This window comes from Scomber japonicus, chromosome 18, assembly GCF_027409825.1.
Source record: "Scomber japonicus isolate fScoJap1 chromosome 18, fScoJap1.pri, whole genome shotgun sequence".
NCBI lineage: Eukaryota > Metazoa > Chordata > Actinopteri > Scombriformes > Scombridae > Scomber > Scomber japonicus.
In genome coordinates, this window is record NC_070595.1 from 13,672,320 (window position 1) to 13,697,760 (window position 25,441).

Consider the following 25,441-nt stretch of genomic DNA (forward strand, 5'->3'; position numbering starts at 1 on the left):
CAAAGGTTTTTGTATGAGTGTGTGCTATTGTGTATACGGGGGTGGCCACAGTGATATGTGGTAATACAAAAACCTGACGTGAACTGGTGTGACACCCAAGGTCACTGTGCTTCAAGGAAAAGAGCAAAAGAGAGAAAAACATATTCGCAAAATCATTAGACACTGAAGGAAGATCATATTTTAATTCAATAGTGGAAATATACATTTTAAATTCAGTTTTACTTTGGAAACCTTAAAAACATGACCTAATTATTAGTTATATTATACATATATATATATAACATATACATATACATATATACTGTATATATATATATATACATATATATATATATATATATATACATGTATACTATTGATTTGTATCAGCAGATATACTGTAATGCATTTCACATAATGAAAAAAAAAATGTAATAGATTTTTTGTCTATTTACAATAAATTTGATGTCAAATTATTGACAGTATATTTTAAATGTGAGTCAGTAGTCATATGACAATGACCACTATTGCTAACTTTAAATGTACTTCTATTGTAAGATACATAGTTAAACCAAAGATGACAGCCCCTTTGTGTTCACTCACCAAATCTTTAGATGATATCTCTGAAAAAATATACGTAATATATAAAATATATGTATGAAATATGTGGCATTGATCAATCCTCTTATTTATTGTGGACAAAAAAACAAAAGCAGTTTTAGCTATAATCAATCATCAGCACTGATGATGGCATAACACTGGTGATAGCTTATAGCTGGAATGGGGTCTTTTTTATCCACAATAAATAAGAAGATTACTCTGTGAGTAACTCTGTGTTACTTTGGAATCTCACTAAAAACGTACTTTGTTCAAGAGTTTGAATTTACTTTTCACCACATGAAATATGCATCATCATGTAAGAGACTATTGATCATAGTCGTTTGTGTCTCATTCATATTGGGTCATTGTTATATGTCCGTGTTTTGTTGCACAATGCATATCAATAACTATACTTATGTCAAGCCATTTTCAGGAATATATACAACATGGCCAAATGAAAATAAACAAATAATAAAACAATAATCAGGGAATGTTTACATGATTTGATCTTAACATTACTTATCAAACTAAAATTAAAGTATTTGTGTTGTGTGGTGTGATATGCAGGGTGGAGTTTTTGTACAGGGTTATATCAGTGTGCAATATAGCGGCCACAATGATACATCCTATGACAAAAACCTCCTGCCACTGAAAAAGGAAATACTGTGTATGCTGGTGGTACGGAAAACAACTGAGACTGCTCACTACTGCCATGTCCAACTAAACTCCTCTTAAGAAAAGCAGACATGTTTAAAGATTGACAATTATCTTGATCTTAATCAATAATAAGGATCTCAAGGGGTGTGTCAGAACATCATGAGACATTGGGTATGTTAAAAAAATCAACAAAGTTAAACACATTTAAAAGCCGAGAAATTGTTTCAAAGTACAACATTGGGAATAAAACTGAACAAAAATAGATAGTTAACAGTAATAGCAAAAGTTACTGCAATATGAACCTGCTGGATACATACAGTACAGACATTGACCACACACTATACAGGCCAAGGTTTTTGTATGAGTGTGTGATACTGTGTGATGGCAGCCACAGTGATATATGATAATACAAAAACCTGCCTCGAACTGAATTGAAGCAAAAAGTCTCTGTGCCTCAACAGTTATTCTCAAAATCAGGCAAGTTTTTAAAATTATTGTTCAGTTTTACTCAAAAAACAAACAAACTTGAAAATAGTGACACCTTACCTTGTTTGCTGTGTAAGATACTAGACATATTTCACAGAATGACAAACATAAAAACTGACTGATTCTTTTGTACTTATAGTTCCTTTGGTGTCAAGTGAATTATGTATAATGTTATAAATGTGAGTTAATGTTCATTAAATCAGGTTTCATGAAGTATTTAATTTTCACATGAACTATTTGCTACCCATAGCTTTTAATGTACTTTTATACTAAGACACACAGTGTTGTACTCAAACATTGTTAAACTTAAAGTAGAGATAACTATCAAAATAGAGATGAAAATGTGTGTACTTTTTGGACTTTCAACATCCTGGTTAATATTTATGTACAGTAACACTCAGGAAGCAATCTAATAGTTTCTTACTCTTTCTATTTCTGGGTTTAACCAGCTGCGTGCTGTGCACAGATGACTACTTTGACTGTGAAGAGGAGGAGACGGAAGCCCAATGACAGAATATGCAGAGAAAGGACTTTTTCCACCCATGTTTACAACATTGACTTTGTTACAAATACTCTCCCATATGATGTTTTTTTCTGGTAAAATTATTTTGCTATAACGCAATTTATTTATTAACCTCTTCCACTAGAACCTCTAATTCTTTGGGATCACATTACATTTTAGGCTTGCAGGCTTTCTGCTTGTCCAAACTCTCCATTAAGACACAACATCCTCATTTAAATACTGCTGTCTGTACCCTGTTGTCATTTGTGCAGTTAGTCTTACTAGATCACCTGCAGAACGCACGCTAACCAAACATACAATCTGTTGCACTGCACACGCAATTTAGTACCCTTTATTTGGGATCTTAGTAATCCTAGTTATCTCCTTGGTCCATCTCAAGCGTCGGTTCATTCTCGTTGCATTGAAGTGAGACATCACACAGTTGAAAATGGTCATACCATTGCTGGCATTGAACAGGCGTGAGTGTCTGTGAGTCCACATACGGTGATGGCTGCATCATACTGCTTTCTGTGTGGTGTCACTGAAGTAAGAAAGATAAGAGCAGCAGTGAGACGCTGCCTTTTATACTATGAGAAACATATGTAATCACAAGCATTTTTTAAATTTTTAAATTTTCGCTGTATGTCACTTTATTACGTTTTAATATTTTCCCAGGTGAGATAGTAACCATTTAGATTCCGAAATGTGGTCACTTTATCCAAATAATCCTTGTTTGGAAATGCTGAGGTTTTCGGAGATGTGAGGATCTGCTGCCGCCCATCATCTCAGCATGTTGGCAGCCCAACTCCTGAGATGTTGGCTGTTTGATGTCCGCTGTCATACTGGGGAAAATGTGATTTGATTAACTGAATCTATACAGCTCTTTGGCGATTTACTGCATTTTGATATTTGATATAATTCCTTTTGTAAAATAAATGTTGGTCTCACAGATTAAATCGAACTATCGTAGCTGCCAGATTTCGTTTGTCTGAATGTAAAGCAAAGCTTCATGCTTTTACTGGACCAAACAGCAGCACCGCCTTCATCACATTTCAATAAATATAAATGTATTACAATGAACAAATCAGTATATCAAATTTTATTTTATGAAGTTTCATAACAGTTTGTATTTTTATTACAGCTACATTACAGATTGAATAGCACAATTTACTTAATCTCTCTGTCAACAAGATTATTATTTTGTGAGAAAAAAGTGTCAGTGGAGCTGTAAGTAGAGATTACTTTGTCCCGTACAGTGAGGTAGGTGTTTCCAAGTCTAAACTAACAAGCACGCTAGTCCAAACTTAGCATGCTAAGCAGGCGACAGGAAGGAAGCAGCACTCAGAGGGCCAGAGTGCAGGGGAATCAGGGGACTGGCAATCGGGCAGGCAACCAGGACAATGGGAACCAGGGAGGCACTCGGGTGACTGGCCTGGGGGCTAAACAGGGGCACAGCAAAAAATCTTGGACAAGTCTCTGAAGTCAGAGACAGAAGAGACAGACCATGACATTACAAGCAATCTTTCACATGGTCCCTGAAAACCAGCTGGCAGCCTTGTTTTTTTTCCCATCTGTCATTTTGTTTGTAGCATGTAAACTATAATGCAACCTATACAATCACAACATCAATAGTGTAACGACCATGGAAGACTAGGCCAATAGTCCTTGGCCAACATGTTGACCCTTTGGCTGAATGGTTAACACAGTCGTCTGTGGTCTGAGACAACAGGGTTTGAGACCTGATATGGAACCCCGCTTTGCTACATTGGGGTCAAAAGGAGATGGTGGCACCATAAGACCAGGGAGTAAATGCACACAGAGGTGTGAGCAAGCTAGTAGCCTGAAGTGCAGGGACGAAGGAGGGGTTAGTGTAATAACCACGGATGACTAAGCATGTTGACCCTTGGCCTTGGCCAACAGGTTGACCCTTTGACTGATTGGTTAACGTAACTAACTGTGGTGGGAGAGACTGGAGTTTGAGATCCAGTGTGGGAGCCGTTATTCGCTACAATATTTTTTCCAATATCATTGTTTCAAATTCATGTAAATTGATCCATTTATTTCCAATGCACTGAACTTTGCTTCACTATTATCAGACCAAAGTGACAACTCTTTTTTATTAGTTTTGTTTTATTAAGATATAATAAATACTTCATTTTATCAAGTCTTATTTAACCTTCATTTAAATCTTGAGGGGATAAATGAGGGCACAGAAAAACAAAGAAACAAACAACAACATTAAAACAAACTTTGTTAGAAACAGTTAAATTCAAAAGCAGAGTAGTTGGAGATCATATTTTTTAAATTGGTCCATGGTGATGATCGTGTTAAAAATCTGTTGTAAAGTATTCCAGGAAAATGCAGCAGAGAAACTGAATTCAGTGTTAGTCCGGGGATCACTTGAACATGTTGAGTAGTTACTATGAGACCAATTTAATACAGTTAGATAGAGTAATCACTGTAACAGTGTCATTTTGAGTATGCATGTTCTGCTTGGTACAGCGGTTTGACAGCTAAACAAGCTGCCGGTCATGTAAAATAATATTTTTGGTATGTATTAAATGCATTTCCTCCAAGTCAAATTGGCAGTGATGGATTCAGAAGGGCATCATTTTAAAATGTTATCTTTTGAATTGTTCTTTCTTCTGTGTCGACTAATCCATAAATCAAATCAATCAATCACATTTCTGCAGATTTTTGATCACAAACCAAAGTACTAGTCAAATTAAAATCTTACCTGCTGTCTAAGTCTAACAAATGTCCAATAATGCAGGATTTTTTTGGGAGCAAGTGCTATAATTTCAAACAAAAAGGAACATAAGTAGTGTAGTAGTGGTAGTTTCATTGGCTGCTGTACATACATACAGTACAAAAAACTGACGATGCACTACATTAGGCAAAGGTTTTTGTATGAGTGTATGACATTGTGTAACCTGGGGGGCTGGCCACAGTGATATGTGCTAATACAAAAACCTGATGTGATCTGGTGTGACACCCAAGGAGAGAAAAATATATTCGCAAAATTATTAGACACTGAAGGAAGATCATTTTGAATGCAATAGTGGAAGAATACATTTTAAATTCAATTTTACCTTGAAAAACATGAAAATTAAATAAACTAATTATTTTTTATATATATATATATATATATATATATATATATATATATATTTTCATTATGTATGTATATATATATATATATATATATATATATATTTTCATTATGTATGTATATATATATATATATATATATATATATATATATACATAATGAAAAAAATATGAAATGTATTTATTTGTATGTTTACAATTCATTGTATGTCAAGTTACCGACAGTATTTTAAATGGTCATAAATTAAGGATTTAATTATGACAATGACCACTGTTGCTAACTTTAAGTGTGCTTCTATAGTACAATACAGAGGGTTAGGGTTAGGGTTAGGGTTACAGAGTTAATACAGAGTTAAACCAAAGATGAAAAACCCTTTGTGTTCGCTCACCAAATATTTAGATATCTCTGAAAAATATGGTAGTATAAGTAATATACATTGTCGGTGGGTAGATGGATGGATGGATGGTTTTGAAATATGTGGCATAAATCATCGTTATAAATCCTCTTATTTATTGTGGGGAAAAAACAAAAAACAAAAAATGATCAGCACTGATGATGGCATAACACTGGTGATGGCTTATAGCTGAAATGCATTCATTTTTTGTCCACAATACATGAGAAGATTGCTCTGTGAGTAATGGATGTTTTGTTTCTTTATATTCTCACTAAAACGGTGCGATGAAATATTGATCATCATGTAAGAGACTATTGATCATAGTCGTTTGTGTCTCATTCATATTGGGTCATTGTTATATGTCCGTGTTTTGTTGCACAATGCATATCAATAACTATACTTATGTCAAGCCATTTTCAGGAATATATACAACATGGCCAAATGAAAATAAACAAATAATAAAACAACAATCAGGGAATGTTTACATGATTTTATCTTAACATTACTTATCAAGCTAAAATTAAAGTATTTGTGTTGTGTGGTGTGATATGCAGGGTGGAGTTTTTGTACAGGGTTTTATCAGTGTGCAATATACAGTAGCGGCCACAATGATACATCCTATGACAAAAACCTCCTGCCACTGAAAAAGGAAATACTGTGTATACTGCTGGTGCGGAAAACAACTGAGACTGCTCACTACTGCCATGTCCAACTAAACTCCTCTTAAGAAAAGCAGACATGTTTAAAGATTGACAATTATCTTGATCTTAATCAATAATAATGATCTTAAGGGGTTGTGTCAGAACATCATGAGACATTGGGTATGTTAAAAAAATCAACAAAGTTAAACACATTTAAAAGCCTAGAAATTGTTTCAAAGTACAACACTGGGAATAAAACTGAGCAAAAACAGATAGTTAATAGTAATAGCAAAAGTTACTGCAATATGAACCTGCTGGATACATAGAGTACAAACACTGACCACACACTATACAGGCCAAAGTTTTTGTATGAGTGTGTGATACTGTGTGGGGGCAGCCACAGTGATATATGGTAATACAAAAACCTGCCTCGAACTGAATTGAAGCAAAAAGTCTCTGTGCCTTAACAGTTATTCTCAAAATCAGGCAAGTTTTTAAAATTATTAGATTATCACAGAAATATGATATTGGATAGAGTACTGAAGACGCAAATTGCAGTCATGAGGGATTCAAACAACAACAACACAAAACAAAACCTTGATAATAGTGTCACCTCGCCTTGCTTGCTGTGTAAAGAACTGGACATATTTAACAGACTGACAGCAAAAAAAAGAAGATTTTTTTGCACTAATAGTTCATTTGGTGTCAAGTGAATTATGTATAATATTTTACAAATGTGAGTTAATGTATATGTTATAAATGTGAGTTAATGTTAATACAGTAAAGATTCAGTAAGTCGTCATTTTCACATGAATTATTATATGCTACTAATAGCTTTTAATGTACTTTCATACTGAGACACACAGCGTTGTACTCAAACATTCTTAAACTTAAAGATATAACTAACTAAAGATGAAAATGTGTGTACTTTTTGGACTTGTGGCTTTCAACATCCTTACTGGTTAATAAATATGTAACACTCAGGAAACAATCTTTACCACAACAGGTGCTTCCATATCCTGTTAACAAACTGAAACTGACTGAAAGTCTCTGACACCACAACTGATAATACATGATGATGACACATTACATAATTAGATACTTAGTTTTTTATCTAATATGAGGCTCAACTGACTCATCAAATAATTTCTCCTTCCTCTCATTAACAAGTCTTGAGTAAAGACTAAGGGTGGAGCTGAATCCAAATACAGTTTTCGGAAAAAAAACACAAAAAAATAGTGGGTTTTTATGGGTATTTATTTCATACATATTTTTTTTATCATTTGTTTTCGGGAGAGAAAAAGCATAAACTTCACAGGTTGGGACTCATAGCTTAACAAGGTTATATTACCGTCTCCATTTATCTCCTCTGCTCTGTCATGTATGACAGAGCAGTCATGTATGACAGAGCAGACACGACAGAGCAGACATGTCAAACCTGCAGGTCTGTATGGAGCTGAGTCTTTGGCTGAGTAGATCAGGCAGGGTTTGGGGACCTGGGAGACTGGGGTTTCAGACTGGGGGTGAGAACCCTCCTGTGCTACAGTTATTGTCAAGTTATGTCCTTAAGATTCAATGTAGCTTCTCCACTTGAAAGAGACAAACCCATCTGCTCAGAGTTTGACTAGATTCCACTCAATAAAAAAAACAGCTTTTCCTTTTTATTACTTTATTTGCATGTGCACCGTTTAGTTGATATATCAGGTAATGAATTCATTTTAATACCTTTAAATGGTAACTGTATTTTATTATTACCTGTATTTTAACATTAGCTGCATTTTAACATAAACGTACAATTTTTACAATAATTTAATTCAATTTAGTATTTAAATTACACTATGTAGCCAAGGGCACATTAACATCACTGGAGGCCCCTGGGCTACAGAACTTTATGAGCAGCCCCCCCACCCCACACCCCTGCTACAGGACTTCATGAGCCCCTCATCCCTAAGTGGTTGGCACACTATATTTTGCATATAAAAACTCAATACAAGGTCATCTTTGGCTCTGTGCCATTTATTTGTATCATTGTACAATGTATGTACCATTAACTATGTGCATTTCACTTTTGCAAATGAGCCAACATATACACACACAATTACATCAGCACAATACTTCACTTCGGCCAATGATCGCACCATCCCCATCACTTTTACCACCAGATGTCACTGTAGTGCAGCGTCATGTGCGTTACGGTCGAGTATTCATTAGCCTACATAATTATTCTCAATTTTTAGAGCCCCCCCCATGGTGGAGGCCCTGGGGCTGTAGCCCTGGTTAGCCCATTCATTAATGCACCCCTGTATGTAGCCTGTAAAATTATGCATTTCAACCAACCTTCCATACATGAATTAAATCAATATTCCATGAATAAACAGTTTCACAATGAACAGATTCTAAATATGAATCATCGAGTTGGAATTTAAGGAGTTAATTGATCAAGCCACGCGTTACCAGGCAACCCTTGTGGCTAACTAGCGCTAGCACACACAATTCGCTGAAGACAGTCTTTAAAATGTTTGGCGTCTTACCGGCTGCCTCTCTGGTGTTCATAGATGTCTCTTCTATACACAGGCTCACCACACGGCACAAACAGGTGAGTAAACGAAGGAGCTGATAACTTCTACAACTCGCTGCCTTCCGAAGAGTTGACTTTACTGTGTTGCATCGTTGCCCTGCCAAGAAACCAGCTGCCACTGCACCCCTCAAGAGGGTTTAATCATTTCTCGTGTTTCTCGTATTCTTATCTTACATTTCTCCTAATTTTTTTTTGTGCGGTAGACCTGTACGAGTGTGCCACGCTAACAGAGGTGGATAGAGTACACAACTTCACTATTTGAGTAAAAGTACAGATACTCCTTGTCAAATATTACTCCAATATAAGTAAATGTAGCTTAGCCAAAATATCACTTAAGTAAAAGTACTAAAGTATTTGCTTAAAGTATATATATATATATATATATATATATATATATATGTATATGTATATATTCTGCTACAGAGATTCAGTTTATAGTTAAAAAAAAAAACAAATAAGGCCTCAGAACACAGACTCAGCTGCATTCATCAACAAATTTAATTTCTTCATATTGTACAGCAATTCCATTTCAACACACCTAACCCCTACCTTGGACTCTTTGATATGAATTGTATAAAAAACATGAACAGAAAGTCAACTTAATCATTCAACTGCACTGCAACAGTTGCCATATGTTTAAACCGTTTAAAAATGGCAACTATGATACTAAAGCACATACAATTACGTTTAAAATGTTCATCGGCAATTTAACAAACATTAAGTTAGCTAACGTTAGTAGCTACTTTACCGTGACATACTTTTTCAGGTTCAAAGACGAGTTTTTGTAGGCTGTGATATAATTTGTTTGCGGTAAGCACAACAAACATTTAAACTCAAACAAATCAGTTTTGTGACAAAAATCTCAAACATGGGTTTGAGATAAGGCCACGGGTGCTCGGTGGGAGTTTCTCCAGTTTCTTCCTCCATTTCTTCTCACTACTTTGCAATAGGACAGGTACGGCAATACGACTAAAACAAATATTATGCAAATCAGCAGAATTTTTACAAAAAAAATCATCAGCTGACATAAACTCAAAAGTAACGAGAGCGTCAATAGAAATTTAGTGGAGTAAGAAGTACAATATTTGTCCTTCAAATGTAGTGGAGTGAAAGTAAAATCAAAAATAATACTCAAGTAAAGTACAGATACTCAAAAACTGTACTTAAGTACAGTACTCAAGTAAATTGACGTTGTTACTGTCCACCACTGCATGCCAAACACTCACCAGGAAACAGTTGTAAACCTGCTTAAACATGATGAATCCCACCTGTTCTAAATGAATACGCCTTCTTGAGAAAAGTAAATTAGCATGAATGACACCCTCAAAATACCATATTATTTAGTAGCTCATGTAAGTGGTGGAATTAAAAGTCCTGAGAAAGACAAAGAATGAGAAAAAATTATCCATATTGTGAACGTTGTCCCGAATGTTGCACTGACCATCACAGAAATAAAAAAGAAATGATTTGACATGAATTAGATGCCAAAAAAAACATCTCGCTAGGAGAGTCATCAACCAGGGAGCCAAACCAAACCTTGGTCACCAAAGTAAGTAATGTCAACGTGATTATGGATTCAGAAGTGCAATTTATATATTGTCTTACAGATAAAGGTGCCCATCCCACCTTTTCATATAAAGTGCAGTGATGGGTGCAGAGTGATAGACTGAGCTATATATTGAGCCGATATGAGCCGATATTTGTTGATCTTGAAAATTCCATGTATTTGGTCTTAGTGACTATTTTAATATTTCAAAGGCATGATGGAGGATTTTAATGGCTGAGTGTGTGGTGTTGGTAGTGCAATACAGAACTGTATCATCTCCGTAAAGATGGGCGTTACAATCTGTTATGGAGTATGTAATGTTATTGATATATAAATAGTGAACAGGACAGGTCCCAGTATTGAGCCTTGTGGAACACACTTTGTTAATGGTAAGAGAAGCAGAGTGATACTTCCCCAGAGTCACACATTGCTGTCAGTGAGATAGGTCATTTTGAAACCATTTGAGGGAATTGAAGTCAAATTCAGCATCTTTCAGTCTTCATAGTAGCAGACAGTGATACAGTGATCAACAGTGTCAAATGCTTTAGTTTAGTCAGCAAATATGGCAGCACAGTATTTTGCTTTGCCCATAGCACATAATAGTCATGTAGCTGATGTGATTGCAGTATAGTGCTATGTTTGACTGTTGAGGACTCAACACATCATTTTATGAAAGGAATAATTTGAACTGATTATTGACCAGAGATTCTGGGACCTTTGCAAGACAGGGTAGTTTGGAAATCGGCCAAGATTTATTGAGATTTAATTCATAATTTTTCTTATGAAGTGGTACTACATGTGCACTTTTCCAGAGCAGGGGTATAGCTCCAGAGGACATTGAGAGATTAAATAGATATGTAAGTTGGTCTACAATGTAAGGAGCACAGAACTTCAAGAAATAAGGATCTAATTTATCCTCATCAGTTGATTTCTTGCAGTCTATGTCCTGAAGAACCTATTTTAACAGGATGTGAACGGCTGCAGTGTAAACAGAGAGGAGTGGTTTGAGGACAGATGATGCAGTGGTTGACTACTGAAAACAAGACCAAAATATACTGTGTCAAACTGGTGTGCAGCAGCAGCATAATGTGCATTACAAGCATCACAAATCTCTGAGGGTTTATCAATTAAACAGTCACTACATGTGATAGAGGGAGGGAAAGATCCACAAGACTTGTTTTTATTTACATGTACTTTTTTCCTAAATTTAAGTGGGTTTGTAAGGGAGCTAGAGATTAGCTGTGTGATAATGTGATAATTAGCTTTTGCCTTTCTTAGGGCCCCATCTTGCAGTTGGCGCACAGCGGATGGCGGCCATGGCGCATGTGTCTTTGTTAGTTTCCCCCGTTGTTGTCATTTTCTCGCCCTGCACCCACGTTGTCTAAATAGCAAATGCACTTGCATCAGTCTGTGAGCCTATGGGTGTGTTGGTCTCAAAATGAGGTGTGGTCAGGTGCATTGGTGGCACGTTGCTATTTTGAGGCAGAGGAACGCGATTGCACTACTGACCAAAAAAAACAGGTCTAAAGTCATTGGCGCATATGTTACTGTTATTTAATTAAGGGGCGCATTATCAAGAGTCCAATATGAACCTGGTGGGTGTGCAGCGCGTAGACACTGGGCCCTATTTTAAGGGTTCATGCAGGTATTTGCCAGGGAAGACTTGAAGATGGTCAAAATATCAATAATAAAATTAAAGGGAACTTTGATTAATTGTGTAGGCCTATGTGTGTCACATTACAAACAGTTTAGTTATAACAGCTGTTATAGATAAGTGCTACATATTCTTTATATTTACCTAAATGTTCATTTTGTAAGATTCATTTCACAGTTAATGCCATTACATCATAAGAAATACACTTGCAGTCTTGAAATTAGACAACAATTATTGTAATATCAGGCTTAATTATATTTCAGTTGGATCAAATTCATCTGCTGGTGTGAACCCCATGAAACAGGAATGTGCGCTGTCAGGAGAGTTCATAAAGAGGAAGTTACACTAACCGTTGGCAAACACATGTACTTAATTTTATGTAACCCAGACCACAGGAAATGACTATCTCAAGGGAAATGGTTAATAATTTCTGCACTGGGAAATGCTTTATGAAACATTATTGGTTTAAACTGTTATTGCAGGTATTTGTGTTAGAAGCAGATCATAATATATCACTGTGACGTGTACTTTGACTACTGGGGAAAAGGGACACAAGTCACAGTAACTTCTGGTAAGTAATTATCAAATTATTTCAAAACTCATTATTTTCTGGTTTATCATTTACTTTATGTTGATATTATTTGAAATTAATCTGGTAGGTAATCTGAGATGAAAGCAAAAGAAAGATTTGGGTAAACAGGTATATACAGTAGTTTACTGAATAATTACAAGAATCATTTAAATGATACAAGCCATAAAGTAGTTTTTGTCCTAAAGTGCTATTGAAGCTTGTCACTGTGACAACTACTTTGACTACTGGGGAAAAGGAACATCAGTGACTGTCACAACAGGTAAAAAAAGCAGGTTTTGTTTTCATAGTGAAAATGTATTAATTGTATTTTTTAATATAGCATTTTTAATCCTCTGTCCGATCAACGGCATTTTTAAGGTACTTGTTTTTGTATGTTGGATGTGTTGGCAAATTACACTGTGTCAATGGTTTTGATTACTGGGGAAAAGGCACGATAGTTGAAGTTACATCAGGTAAGCCAAGCCTATTTTCTTCTTTAATGTGTAGATTTTTAATTTTAGAAAAAACAGTTCATATCCAGTTGGGACACCATACACTTAATTATCTCTAGAATATGGTAAATGTTAATATGAACAGTTGAAACTTTGGTGGTGAAAATCATCTTTTCTATTATCTTCGGAATCCAAATTTGCAAAAATATGTCAGAGAGTAGATAGTATGGAATAAGCTTGTAGAAAGTGTAGTTATCTGGGAACAGGTTTTTGTATGCAGTGGCTCACAATTTGTTAGACTGTGACTACGCTTTTGACTACTGGGGGAAAGGCACAATGGTCACCGTCACTTCAGGTATGTTCTTTTATTATTTCTGATTAGAGAAAGAAATTCCTAATCACATCATTAAAATGTATATAATAATTTTAATGTTGTCACAACTGTTTGCTAGTGATAAGGAAACCAATAGCATTTCATAGTCCGACAAAGAATCGCTCAAAAGTTTAAAACTCCTGCTCATTTAATATAAGTCTATCAACAGTTATAATTTAGTTTGATTTCAATGGTTTCCTGAACCACATTGTATGTCATGAAGTAATTGGATAGTCATGGGTTTTTGTGATAAGTGCCAATTGAATCACTTAACTGTGACAACTGGGCTTTCGACTATTGGGGAAAAGGCACTATGGTAACAGTAACATCAGGTAAGATATGTACCATTTAAAATCTAGTTTCAGACTGTTAAAAGTTATGTTTAAGTTATACTGTAACCAAACGTAATGTAAAACAAAGTGTGTTTAATATGAGAAAAGTCAAAACATTGATATTCTCAGTAGGACATAATGATGGATATTTTGGAAAATTGATATTTTGGTCATTCAAGTGAATTTTATAACATTATCGATTAATTATGTAAGATGTAAAGAGTAGACTAGATTATTTTACAAAGGCCAGTAGATTACTATTAGGCTAGTAGAACGTTTTTATACGAACAGTTAAGTAGATTCAGCACTGTGCTACTACGGTGCTTTTGACTACTGGGGGAAAGGTACAGCAGTAACTGTTTCATCAGGTAAGAATGCTCTTTTATGTCTTAAATAATCACTAAATTGAAACAAAATAAAATACATTTTTGTGACAAATTGTTCCTACTAATAATACGATATATTTATATACTTGTGAAATGCGGTCAACACGGTTAATCGGTGTTTACTGATGTGGCTGTAATACTCTTTGATATCTTAAATAATCACTAAATTAAGACAAAAGAAATCCATTTTTGTGACAAATTGTTCGTAATAATAATATGCTTGTAATATGCGGTCAACACGGTTTATGGTTGTTTACTGATGTGGCTGCAATACTCTTTGATCTCTTAAATAATCACTAAATTGAGACAAAAGAACACGGTTAATATGACATGGCTGAAATTTCAAAATTACAAATAATTATTGTTGTAGATGAAGTTATGCATTGAAAGAGATTTACCTATTCGTTATGGGATATCAAGATCACACAAATTGTTTTATTTGAGTATGATTATCTGGGTAACAAAAAATATCTAAATAAATTGGACTGAGTGACAAAGCTTCATGTATGGAGGGAACTTGATATTTCTAATTTCAACATTTTAAAAGGTAAAGGCTTTCATGCTGTGCTTTGTTATACGACTGTATCAACTAATTTCTTTGTTGTAATGAATGTTTGTTGAAAAATTGCAATTATGTTGAAATGAAATGTTATTTTGTTTTGTTAATTACATGTCTTTCGTCTTTTTTAGCTTCATCGACTGCGCCAACTTTGTTTCCCCTGATACCATGTGGCTCCGGGACCGGAGACATGATCACTCTTGGCTGCCTCGCCACCGGCTTCACACCCTCCTCACTGACCTTCTCATGGAACAAAGATGGTGTTGCCTTGCCCTCGACGGATGTCATTCAGTATCCTTCAGCACAGAAAGGAAACGTTTATACGGGAGTCAGTCAAGTTCGAGTGAGGAGACAGGACTGGGATAGCAAGCAGGCTTATCAGTGTGCCGTGACACATCCAGCAGGAAATGTTCATACTGAAGACATCCGTAAAAAAGGTAAGACTCATTCCATGTTATATATTATTACAAATGACTTTGTAATTGATATATTTTAGAATGATGCAACAATTGTAAGGTTTATAAATCAAATGTAATCAATAACTGATGAATAATGTCAAACTGAATTTAATTAAATTGTGCATTTATAAAAAAATGTTTTTTAATAATATGTCAAATGACTAGTAGATAACTTACAAAGAAACTGTTATATTCATTTTAAGTAATAATTATATTTATATGACGCAGTTAATGCAATAAATGCAGATCAGAGTGCTTTACCAGGTCAAAATGAAAGAAGACTAAAAGATGACAAAGAAACTATAATACAATTAGAAGTCAGTGTTATTGCTGTAGTTTGTTTACAGAAAGTTTATGTTCTTACTTTGCTTTGTTGGTTTTCCCTAAGAAATGTTATTGGAGAACTGTCAAAATATGAAATAGCGTGATATCTTCAAATATTTTAAATTTCAGAATCAGTAGGAATAGCGGGAAAAACAAACCGTGAGGTGGAATGAAAAGGCTGAAGCTTGCTCATTTATATTCAGCTGCTGATTGTCTCTCATCTGTCCAAGAGCAGATTATTGCAAAGTGTTCTGCTTCTTTCTGTCTATCTGCATAATAGTTCTTATTACTCCTGATCTCTGTCCGCTTTCACTCCCTCTGTATGTTTTTAACATTCACTGTTTATAAAAAATCTTGAACCTGTGTTTGCTTGCATGAACAATCAATGTATATGCAGAAGCAAGCATATACTGTCAAAACTTTTTTTTTAATGGAAATATAATATTTGCACACTCGAATAACAAGCTAAGTGTTAATTTGAGGAAAGCAATCAGTATGTTCAAATGTAAGTGCAAGTTGCATAAAATTTAGTTGTACAGAAAAGTCTAGATTAAATGGACATTGTAGCAAACTGTTTACCTCTGCTTCTGCATATATATATATATATATATATATATTATTCCTGGCTTCCGCATACATATATTTGTGTATATGTTTGTTTTTCAGAGCCTTTCTATAGTAGACCAACTATTAAAGTGTTGGCCTCCTCTGTTGAGGGAGAGAGCGAGGCTTCCTTCTCCTGCTTTGCCAAAGATTTCTCACCAAAAGAGTATGAGATCAAATGGTTTAAAGATGACAAGGATGACTTCGAGAAAGTACATGAGATCAAAATAGTGAATGATGGAGTAACGACCCCAAATGGAACAAAGGTGTACAGTGCATCAAGTTTTCTTGTGCTAAAGGCTGAGGATCTGACTCCTGACACGAAGCTCACATGTGAGTTTAAGGGAAAAGATGGAAGCGGTGATATATTTGTGAATGCAACCGTGACCTACCAACATACATCTACATCTGGGTCAGGTGAGTCATTTTTAAGAATTTAAAATATTATGTCAATTTAATGTCAATTCTAACTCTAATGTCTTTAAGTTGGCTAAATATGTATCTGAAGCCTGGAAAAGCGTCAGGACGGTCTATATGTTTAATTGCTTTAATGTCTGTTATCTGGTTTGTTATCATTTGTTATTATTTGTTCCTTTCTTCTTTTGTTTTGGTGCATGAGGCACTTCTGGTGCATGACACGTTAATAACAAAATCAAATCAAATCAAAATCAAAATCTAACTGTTTGGCAGCCATGTGCAATCATTCAATCATTGTTAATTAATGCTTCACTTGACATAACCAGGTCAGGGATGTCCACAAGCAGATGTTGAAGTAAAGATCATTGGCCCCACAATGGAGGAAATGTTTTTAAATAAAAAAGGAACTCTAGTATGTCAAGTCAAGGTAAACAAGGGAAAAGTCGAAACGATTTACTGGGAAGACGAGCATCAAAATAGCATGATTGAAGAATCAAACCCCAAAACTGGAAGTCAAAACTTAATCAACCTTTCACTTGACACCACACTTGAAGAGTGGACCAAAGGGTTTGAACGCATCTGCTTTGTTCAACATGACAATCTAATGCGCCCAATACAGACAAAATATGAAAGGGTGATTGGTAAGAACACCTTATATACTATAATTATATACCAAATCCTATGTTTGACTCCCACTGTCATTTTGTGTATTTGATGTCATACAGTGGCTACTTCTCTCTGTAGCGACAGGCCTAATTTTTTTCTTATGCTTGCAGGATCACAAACTCACCGTCCTTTGGTATTCATGCTGCCTCCAGTAGAACATGCTAAAACAGACATGGTGACCCTGACTTGCTATGTGAAAGACTTCTTACCTAAGGAGGTGTCGGTGTCTTGGCTTGTTGATGATGAGCCACCAAAAAATACCACTGTCAGTACCACAACCCCAATAGAGACCGATGGAACCTATTATGTCTATAGCCAGTTATTAGTCAACCTTGCTCAGTGGAGAAAGAACGACAAAGTCTATAGTTGTGTAGTTTACCATGAAACTTTGTTTAACACAACTAACGCCATCGTCAGGTCCATTGTGTACAATACATTTGAAAAAACCAACCTGGTCAACCTCCAAATGAACATGCCTGAAACGTGCAAGACCCATTAGATGTGATTTTGTGTTGCTGTGTCTTTTGCTGTTTGTTGTTAAATGTTTGTTGCTTGTGATATGACATTGTGTTTGTCTTTTTAATGCAGTTTTAAAATCAAAATAAAAAAAAATAAGTTGCAACTCTGTTGTTGTATGTCGCATGCAGTTCATGTCTTTATTTGGAGCTACATGTTTATTGAATTTGTACTGTCACAGTGTGATGCACCACAGATTAGGTTTAGATCAGCATTTTTGAATTTTAAAACATAGCAACAGTAACAACATATCCCATCATCAATTATTACACCACCTTACATTTTATTTACTACAATAACAAAACATACACCTGACTACATTTAAGAAATAATTACAATCTTTAAAATCACATTACATGTTTATTTTAATTTGGTGCTGGTGCATTAACACTGTCTCTGTGACTTGTCTTTGTGTTTCCTCTACTGGGTCTTGCACCCCTAACACAAGAGAGATGGTTGTCAAGGTCTAACTCAGTCCCTGTGGTCTGTCAGTCAATAGATAACAATACTTATTCAAAAGCTGAGCAATGCATGCCACACCAATAATGGAGTCTTTCAAAAGCAATTCAGGGTCGTGATAGAACCACTTTAACTAACATAATCAACATCTTAGAAGGACACACTTGACTATTAGGCCTCATGGTACCCTCATAATAGTAATAGGATATATGCCAGAGTTGTTGTCTTGTTTATATGTCATACTGGTTTATATTTGAATACACTCTAACCTGTGAGGTGATAGAATATATCACCCTCCTTTCAGACATAGAAGAATTAATGGGAGAAATAAGATAATTACTTGGGCATTGTCTTATGAGCTATTGTGGAAAGCTGGGTGTGGATTATCTTGAGTATTAATTGACCTATTACTGTGCATCCAGGTTACCATATGTATAATGAGAACTGCAAATGGAATAATGCCATAGGGGCAGAAGAAGATCAAGAGCAAGATGACATGGGGAGCACAGCCATCACCTTCATTCTTCTTTTCATCATCACCCTGCTGTTCAGCATTGCAACCACTGCTTTCAAGGTAATAATAATTTTATATGTTAGAGTTGTGCAGAAATCTAACTAAATGAGAGAAAGACAACTTTGTAAATAACACAGAAATATCTAGAATAAATAAAGTAAATATAGAAAATATAGAAACATCTTCAATGTAACCACCTTGTTACATAGGAATTGTTGTTATTAAAGAAATGTGGTCGATATAATATGTATATGATAATATCATCATAACTACCAACCTAAATGTCATAATTCATTAGGAATGTTTGACATCATCTTGTGCTGTTATAGATATTTTAATTACCCACTACATCATTCTTTTATTAAATTGCTTTTTAGACTCTTTACAGTAAAAAGCCAAATCTCAGTTATCAGATAACATTGTGAGTTCCCTCAGTAATAATATTTATTTCACCTTTGGGGCTATTATAATGAATTGTGCTGTGTATAGCAGGCATTGCTGTTATTGTGTGTTTAATTCTATCTCATTGTTTTCTCATTAGTTAATTAAGCAAACAAATAAACACAGTAAACAGAAGCCAGTTGGAACAGTTTGTTCATGGTGCATCCCTATAAAGAGCTCAGGCCAGATTGAGGATTTTATGTTTATAATATTTTATGATGCAACTATATTTTACCTTGAGTGCAAATGCATCAGTCATATAATACATTTGCAATAATAACACATTTAAATGTTGACAAACAGAAAGCATGTGATCATTTTGTTGCAGTTATACTGACACATATTTTTTTTTTATTCTTTTCAGGTCAAATGAAATAATGTGAACTTTCTTTAAAGGGAAAATTAAAACAACCCAACCCCTCAACACCCCCCCTCCCCCACAAAAAAAAGAAATAAAAAAAATCTTGTATTGTTTGTTACAGTCTCATATTATCATGTAAGTAATCTCATTTGCTCTTTTTCTTAATCTAATCACAAAATCTTTGTCTTTTTGAAAATAAATGTTTAAATGAAGACAACCATTCAAGTTGCACCTCCAACTTTTTTCTCTCTACCACTGTTTAAAAAATGTTCTTATCTCTAGTTTTACCTTTGAATGTTCATTACATAATACTCATAACAGTACTATTTCTTCTTTTTAACTTTTTTATATTGTGTTATACATTTATCAGTTTTGTTTGTCACCTCCCCAGCACCTGGAATCAACAGACCATGTTCAACCCAATGTGCAAATTGAGTTTTAGTTCTCCAGTCTATTAATAATAGACTGGAGAACTAAAACCTTAAGCAAAGTAACCTGAGGTCATGTAATAGCTATGAGATAACATATGTAAACAGATCTGAGATATTAAAATGTGCATGGCGTTTCTCTTACTGGCACAACCACACCCAACACCTGGTGTGTGTGATGCACCGTTGCTCTGTGCAGTGTTTCACTTCTGTATTTGGTACTTTTTCTGGGACCTGGGTGTTACCCAATGCTTCCGCTTGCTGCTAGCCATAATCACTCCGCTCTGTCATGCTGCAACGTATGTGCAACAGACTTCCAGCCTTATCTCCACCTGACTTTAAGATATCAAACACTGTAAAAGTACAACTCTGCCATCTAGCCTTAATGCAAAGATATTACACTCAGAATTTTGACTACAATCCGAAGGTATGTATGACTAAATAGGTCAAATCAACTATAAGTTTTAAAAACATCAAACAATGTGGAATAGTGCAAGAAAATAAATAATAATCTCTGTTCTATTTCAGAACCGCGAGTTATCGCTCCAAATATCACATTATATCCTGTCTGGGAAAGTGATTTTGCGACCTCAGCAGTTAGACTTCTCTGCATCCTAAGTGGCTTTTTCCCAGACGAACTGAGTGTGACATGGCAACAAGACAACCAAAATTTAAACATCGAGAACACCACAAGGAAGCTGCAGAGTGTGGTGGAAGTGGAGAAGACCTTCAGTCTAAGCAGTGAGATTGTGCCAAATGAGACAGAGTGGAAAAAAGGTTCAACATTTTCATGCAAGGCCAGCCACAACAGCAAAGAGTTTGAAAAATCAATAAATATATGTCAATGTAAGTATGTACAGTTACATTTAAAGAATGATTGCTGATGAATAGTTTTTTTTTAATGAACTGTTTTTGATTACATTAATATTTTGGCAAAACTTTTTTTCTCTTCATCCAGTCTATGCAACTGCTCCTCCTTACATTCATGTGGAGATTCCTAGCTTCAAGATAGCAATGATGGCAGCAGTTAAGGTGAAAGCAACTTGTCTGGTCCACACTGTTTTTGATGCTACGGTGACCTGGCTGTTGGATCACATACCTCACTCCAATAACCAAGTGAACCCCACAAGAAACTCAACTCATATAATGAGCATTCTGACAGTTTCCTTAAGTCAGTGGAAAAATATGACGCTTCTTAAATGTAAAGCTGCACATAGATGTTTCTCATCCGCTGAAAAGACCATCGTTGTTTCAAGTAAGAGAAAGAGACAAAAAATAAATCAGGTGTGTTTTAAGAGTGAAAGATCTAAAAAAAAAAAACATTGCTTTGTTCCCTGTCATTATCCTCCAGAAGCTGAAGTTACAAGTCCATCAGTGGAGATCAGGAGATTTCTCCCAGATATACTGAAGGGAGACAGAGCTGTGCTCGAATGTGTCATCACACAACTTTCCTCCAGTGATGTTTACGTCACCTTTCAGGCCAACAACACTGACATCTCTGATAAACAATTTGTTGATCTTCCTGAAAGCCCAGGCCCTCATTCAACCAGTGAATATTTCACTGTCCCTAACAAGTACTGGCAAAAAGACACACGTTTCACCTGCAAAGTGAATCTAGGCTTCTCCAACAGAAACATCTCGTCAAGTTCAACTGTCAATATTTTTGGTGAGAGGAATTACTCTTCTTTCTCTTAATGACAGCTGATCTGATGTTGTAATTTTTTTACTTTATGAATCTGTAATACATTGATTCAGTAATGCACTGATTTATTTCTCATTCAGTGGATCTATCAGTGGAGCTGCTGCTTCTTCCCAGTGATGAGTCAGGACCACAGACACTCATATGCTCTGGAAAGGGCTTCAACCCTCAAATTGAGTGGTTTCATGAGTCTCAGCAAAACACTACTGACATCAGTCTGGCTGCAGATGGACTTGTGGTAGTAACCAGTCAACTACAAGTCCCCCAAACAGACTGGAAAACAGGGAAGGTCTTCACTTGTCAAGTGTCTGATGGGTCTCTGAATACAAATGTCACGAAGAACATCAGCCTCTGCTCAGGTACAATTAATTAAAAATAATCTATAATGAATTGAGTTCAAAAGGGCATCAGTGCACGTAAAATAAGGCAGAGAATCACTACTTCAGTCCACTGTCATACAATGATTTATGCTGGATTTCAATTATGATGTAAATATAATATTAATATGTAAAAATTCAAATGCACTTTTTCAATGTAGTTTAAACATGACCTGGTCTTGCTTGATGATTCTTTTTGTGTTTGTGTACTTCAAATTTTCAGCTCATTCAAGTGCTCCTCCTTACATTCATGTGGAGATTCCTAGCTTCAAGACAGCAATGATGGCAGCAGCTGACGTGAAAGCAACTTGTCTGGTCCACACTGTTTTTGATTTTAACGTGACCTGGCTGTTGGATAACATACCTCACCCCAATAGCCAAGTGAACGAGGAAACAAACTCAACTCATATAATCAGCAATCTGACAGTTTCCTTAAGTCAGTGGAAAAATATGACGGTTCTTAAATGTAAAGCTGAACATAGATGTTTCCCATCCGCTGAAGAGACTGTCGTTGTTTCAAGTAAGAGAAAGAGACAAAAAATAAATCAGGTGTGTTTTAAGAGTGAAAGATCTCAAAAAAAACATTGCTTTGTTTCCTGTCATTATCCTCCAGAAGCTGAAGTTACAAGTCCATCAGTGGAGATCAGGAGATTTCTCCCAGATATACTGAAGGGAGACAGAACTGTGCTCGAATGTGTCATCACACAACTTTCCTCCAGTGACGTTTACGTCACCTTTCAGGCCAACAACGCTGACATCTCTGGTAAACAATTTGTTGATCTTCCTGAAACCCCAGGCCCTCATTCAACCAGTAAATATTTCACTGTCCCTAAGGAGTACTGGCAAAAAGACACACCTTTCACCTGCAAAGTGAATCTAGGCTTCACCAACAGAAACATCTCATCAAGTTCAACCGTCAATATTTTTGGTGAGAGGAATTACTCTTCTTTCTCTTAATGACAGCTGATCTGATGTGTTAATTTTTTTACTTTATGAATCTGTAATACATTGATTCAGTAATGCACTGATTTATTTCTCATTCAGTGGATCTATCAGTGGAGCTGCTGCTTCTTCCCAGTGATGAGTCAGGACCACAGACACTCATATGCTCTGGAAAGGGCTTCAACCCTCAAATTGAGTGGTTTCATGAGTCTCAGCAAAACACTACTGACATCAGTCTGGCTGCAGATGGACTTGTGGTAGTAACCAGTCAACTACAAGTCCCCCAAACAGACTGGAAAACAGGGAAGGTATTCACTTGTCAAGTGTCTGATGGGTCTCTGAATACAAATGTCACGAAGAACATCAGTCGCTGCTCAGGTACAATTAAAACAACCTCCATAATCATATTAATGTCTTCTTTCAAGAATCTGAAACATATATATTTCTCTGTTTTTTCATTTCCTCACCCTTTTATTTTGTTTTTCAGTAACTCTACCATCATATCAGACAGTTGGTGTGTATGTTTGGGGACCGCCCGTCCAGCAGCTTCAGGACAAGGGACAAGTGACTATCACCTGCCTTCTGGTTGGCTCTCATCTCAGTGATTTCTCCATCACCTGGAAAGTAGGTGGGAGCAGTTATTCTCCAAATATGCGTACGGAGCCACCAGAGAGTCACAGGAATGGGACAGAAACTTTGCGGAGCTTCCTCAGTGTGTCAGCAGAAGATTGGCACACATATAAACAAGTATCTTGTGAGGGAAAGCACAAATGTTCCAACCAAGTCTACAAGGACCATATAAGCAAAAGCACAGGTACTGATATACCATAGCATCAAGTAGATTCTTTATGATTCATTATTGCTGTTTGTGAATGTTTAGAGTTGTGCATAGTTTGAGAAGTCAAGATAACATTGGAAACTCAACAGCTAGAAACAATATTTTCCATGATGCTGGTTGTGACTAGTACCAGGATTCCACTTATTCTTGTGTTGTCAAGCATGAATCATCTGAAACGTATTTTAAAAGCACTATAAAGGATGTGTTTGGTGAGCAGACTTAACATTTTGTAAAACTGTAGTGTTTTAAAAGTTTCAGCTCGGTGTTGCTAATCATGTGTTGGGGTTTTTTCAATTTCCAAGAAGGGTCTTCTTACTCCCCTACTTTGTAAATATTCCGGGATTTTTCATCCTCCATAACCATGCATGACTTTATTTTGCAGCCAGTGTGACCCCCACCAAACCTATAGCCACCTTGCTCCAGGGCTCTGCTGAACTCTTGTGCCTGGTGTTTGGCTTCAGTCCTGCTTCCATTAACATCACTTGGCTCCTTGACGACACACAGGAGCTGTTGGACTACAACACCAGTGAACCCCACAGAGGCCCAGATGGAAAGTTCAGCATCCAAAGCCGCCTTCATCTGTCCCGATCCAACTGGTTATCTGGGGCAGTCCACACCTGCAGGGTAACACACGCAACCATCACCCTTTCTCTGAATACATCTAAACCAGGTGCGTTAGTCCACTGATCTTTCTTACACATTCATTTTTCTCATACTTAACCATCTATTTCACACATTTGTGAGTCAGCAACTGACAAGTTTCATTTTAATTCTGTCACAGTAATCATGGAGGACTGCGGTTTCTTAGATGACATTATGCATGCTGATGTTAACCAGGACATAGGCGTGGAAAGCTGGTATATGGCTGTCATGTTCCTCGTTTTGTTCATCATCTCCATAGTCTACGGTGTCTTGGCTACCCTATTCAAGGTGAGATACAGGTGTTGTAGCATTTTTGGTATTTTAAGGTAATCTCACAGGGCATTATGTCATCTCACATGTATGGTTTTGTCATCCCTGTTATGTTTACTATATTCATTACTCTAAACGCATCCAATATTGATATTTTTCAATGGTTTGAATGAAATTACTTTTAATACACTGTTATACAAAGCCAAACTTCCACCAGATCCTGATGTATTCCCTGTGTTGTTGTTTCCTTTTAGACTAAATGATGATGACCACAGGACAGCTCCTACTTTATGTGGACTTTTGAAAAGTATTATGAACTGATTGTGATTTTATATTTCAACTTCATTATACAAACCTTGTTGGCACTATTCTTTTTATGTTTCAGTTTTATATTTGATGTGACATGTATGTGTGTAATGCATGTGTGTGAGAAAGGAGGAAACAACAACAAATGAATGTAAATAAAGCTTTAAATAAGACTTAAAAATTCAAATACCAATGTCAAAAAAAAATATTCACTGGACTTGTTCTTGCATTTGGACAAATAAAGAGTCAAATATTAACAGCAACATTTGTCATTATTTGCCTCATGAATTGCAATAAATTAAATCATAATATACTTTAAACTTAATTATTCTTCAGTAATATGCTTAGTACAACAGTA

At 35.8% G+C, this 25,441-nt stretch overlaps 1 protein-coding gene across 1 annotated transcript in view; it reads left to right on the forward strand.

The window, feature by feature from the left end:
• Positions 1-25,130, forward strand: part of ighd (immunoglobulin heavy constant delta) — a 99,659-nt gene extending 74,529 nt beyond the window's left edge. Inside the window, 11 exon segments of the mRNA XM_053338408.1 lie at positions 13,813-13,877; positions 14,954-15,259; positions 20,538-20,855; positions 20,968-21,264; positions 21,361-21,675; positions 21,792-22,067; positions 23,515-23,994; positions 23,997-24,074; positions 24,248-24,535; positions 24,647-24,795; positions 25,032-25,130. Coding sequence (XP_053194383.1) covers positions 13,813-13,877; positions 14,954-15,259; positions 20,538-20,855; positions 20,968-21,264; positions 21,361-21,675; positions 21,792-22,067; positions 23,515-23,994; positions 23,997-24,074; positions 24,248-24,535; positions 24,647-24,795; positions 25,032-25,040 — 2,581 coding nt within the window. The 3' untranslated portion in view covers positions 25,041-25,130.
• Positions 25,131-25,441: the final 311 nt, after the last annotated feature.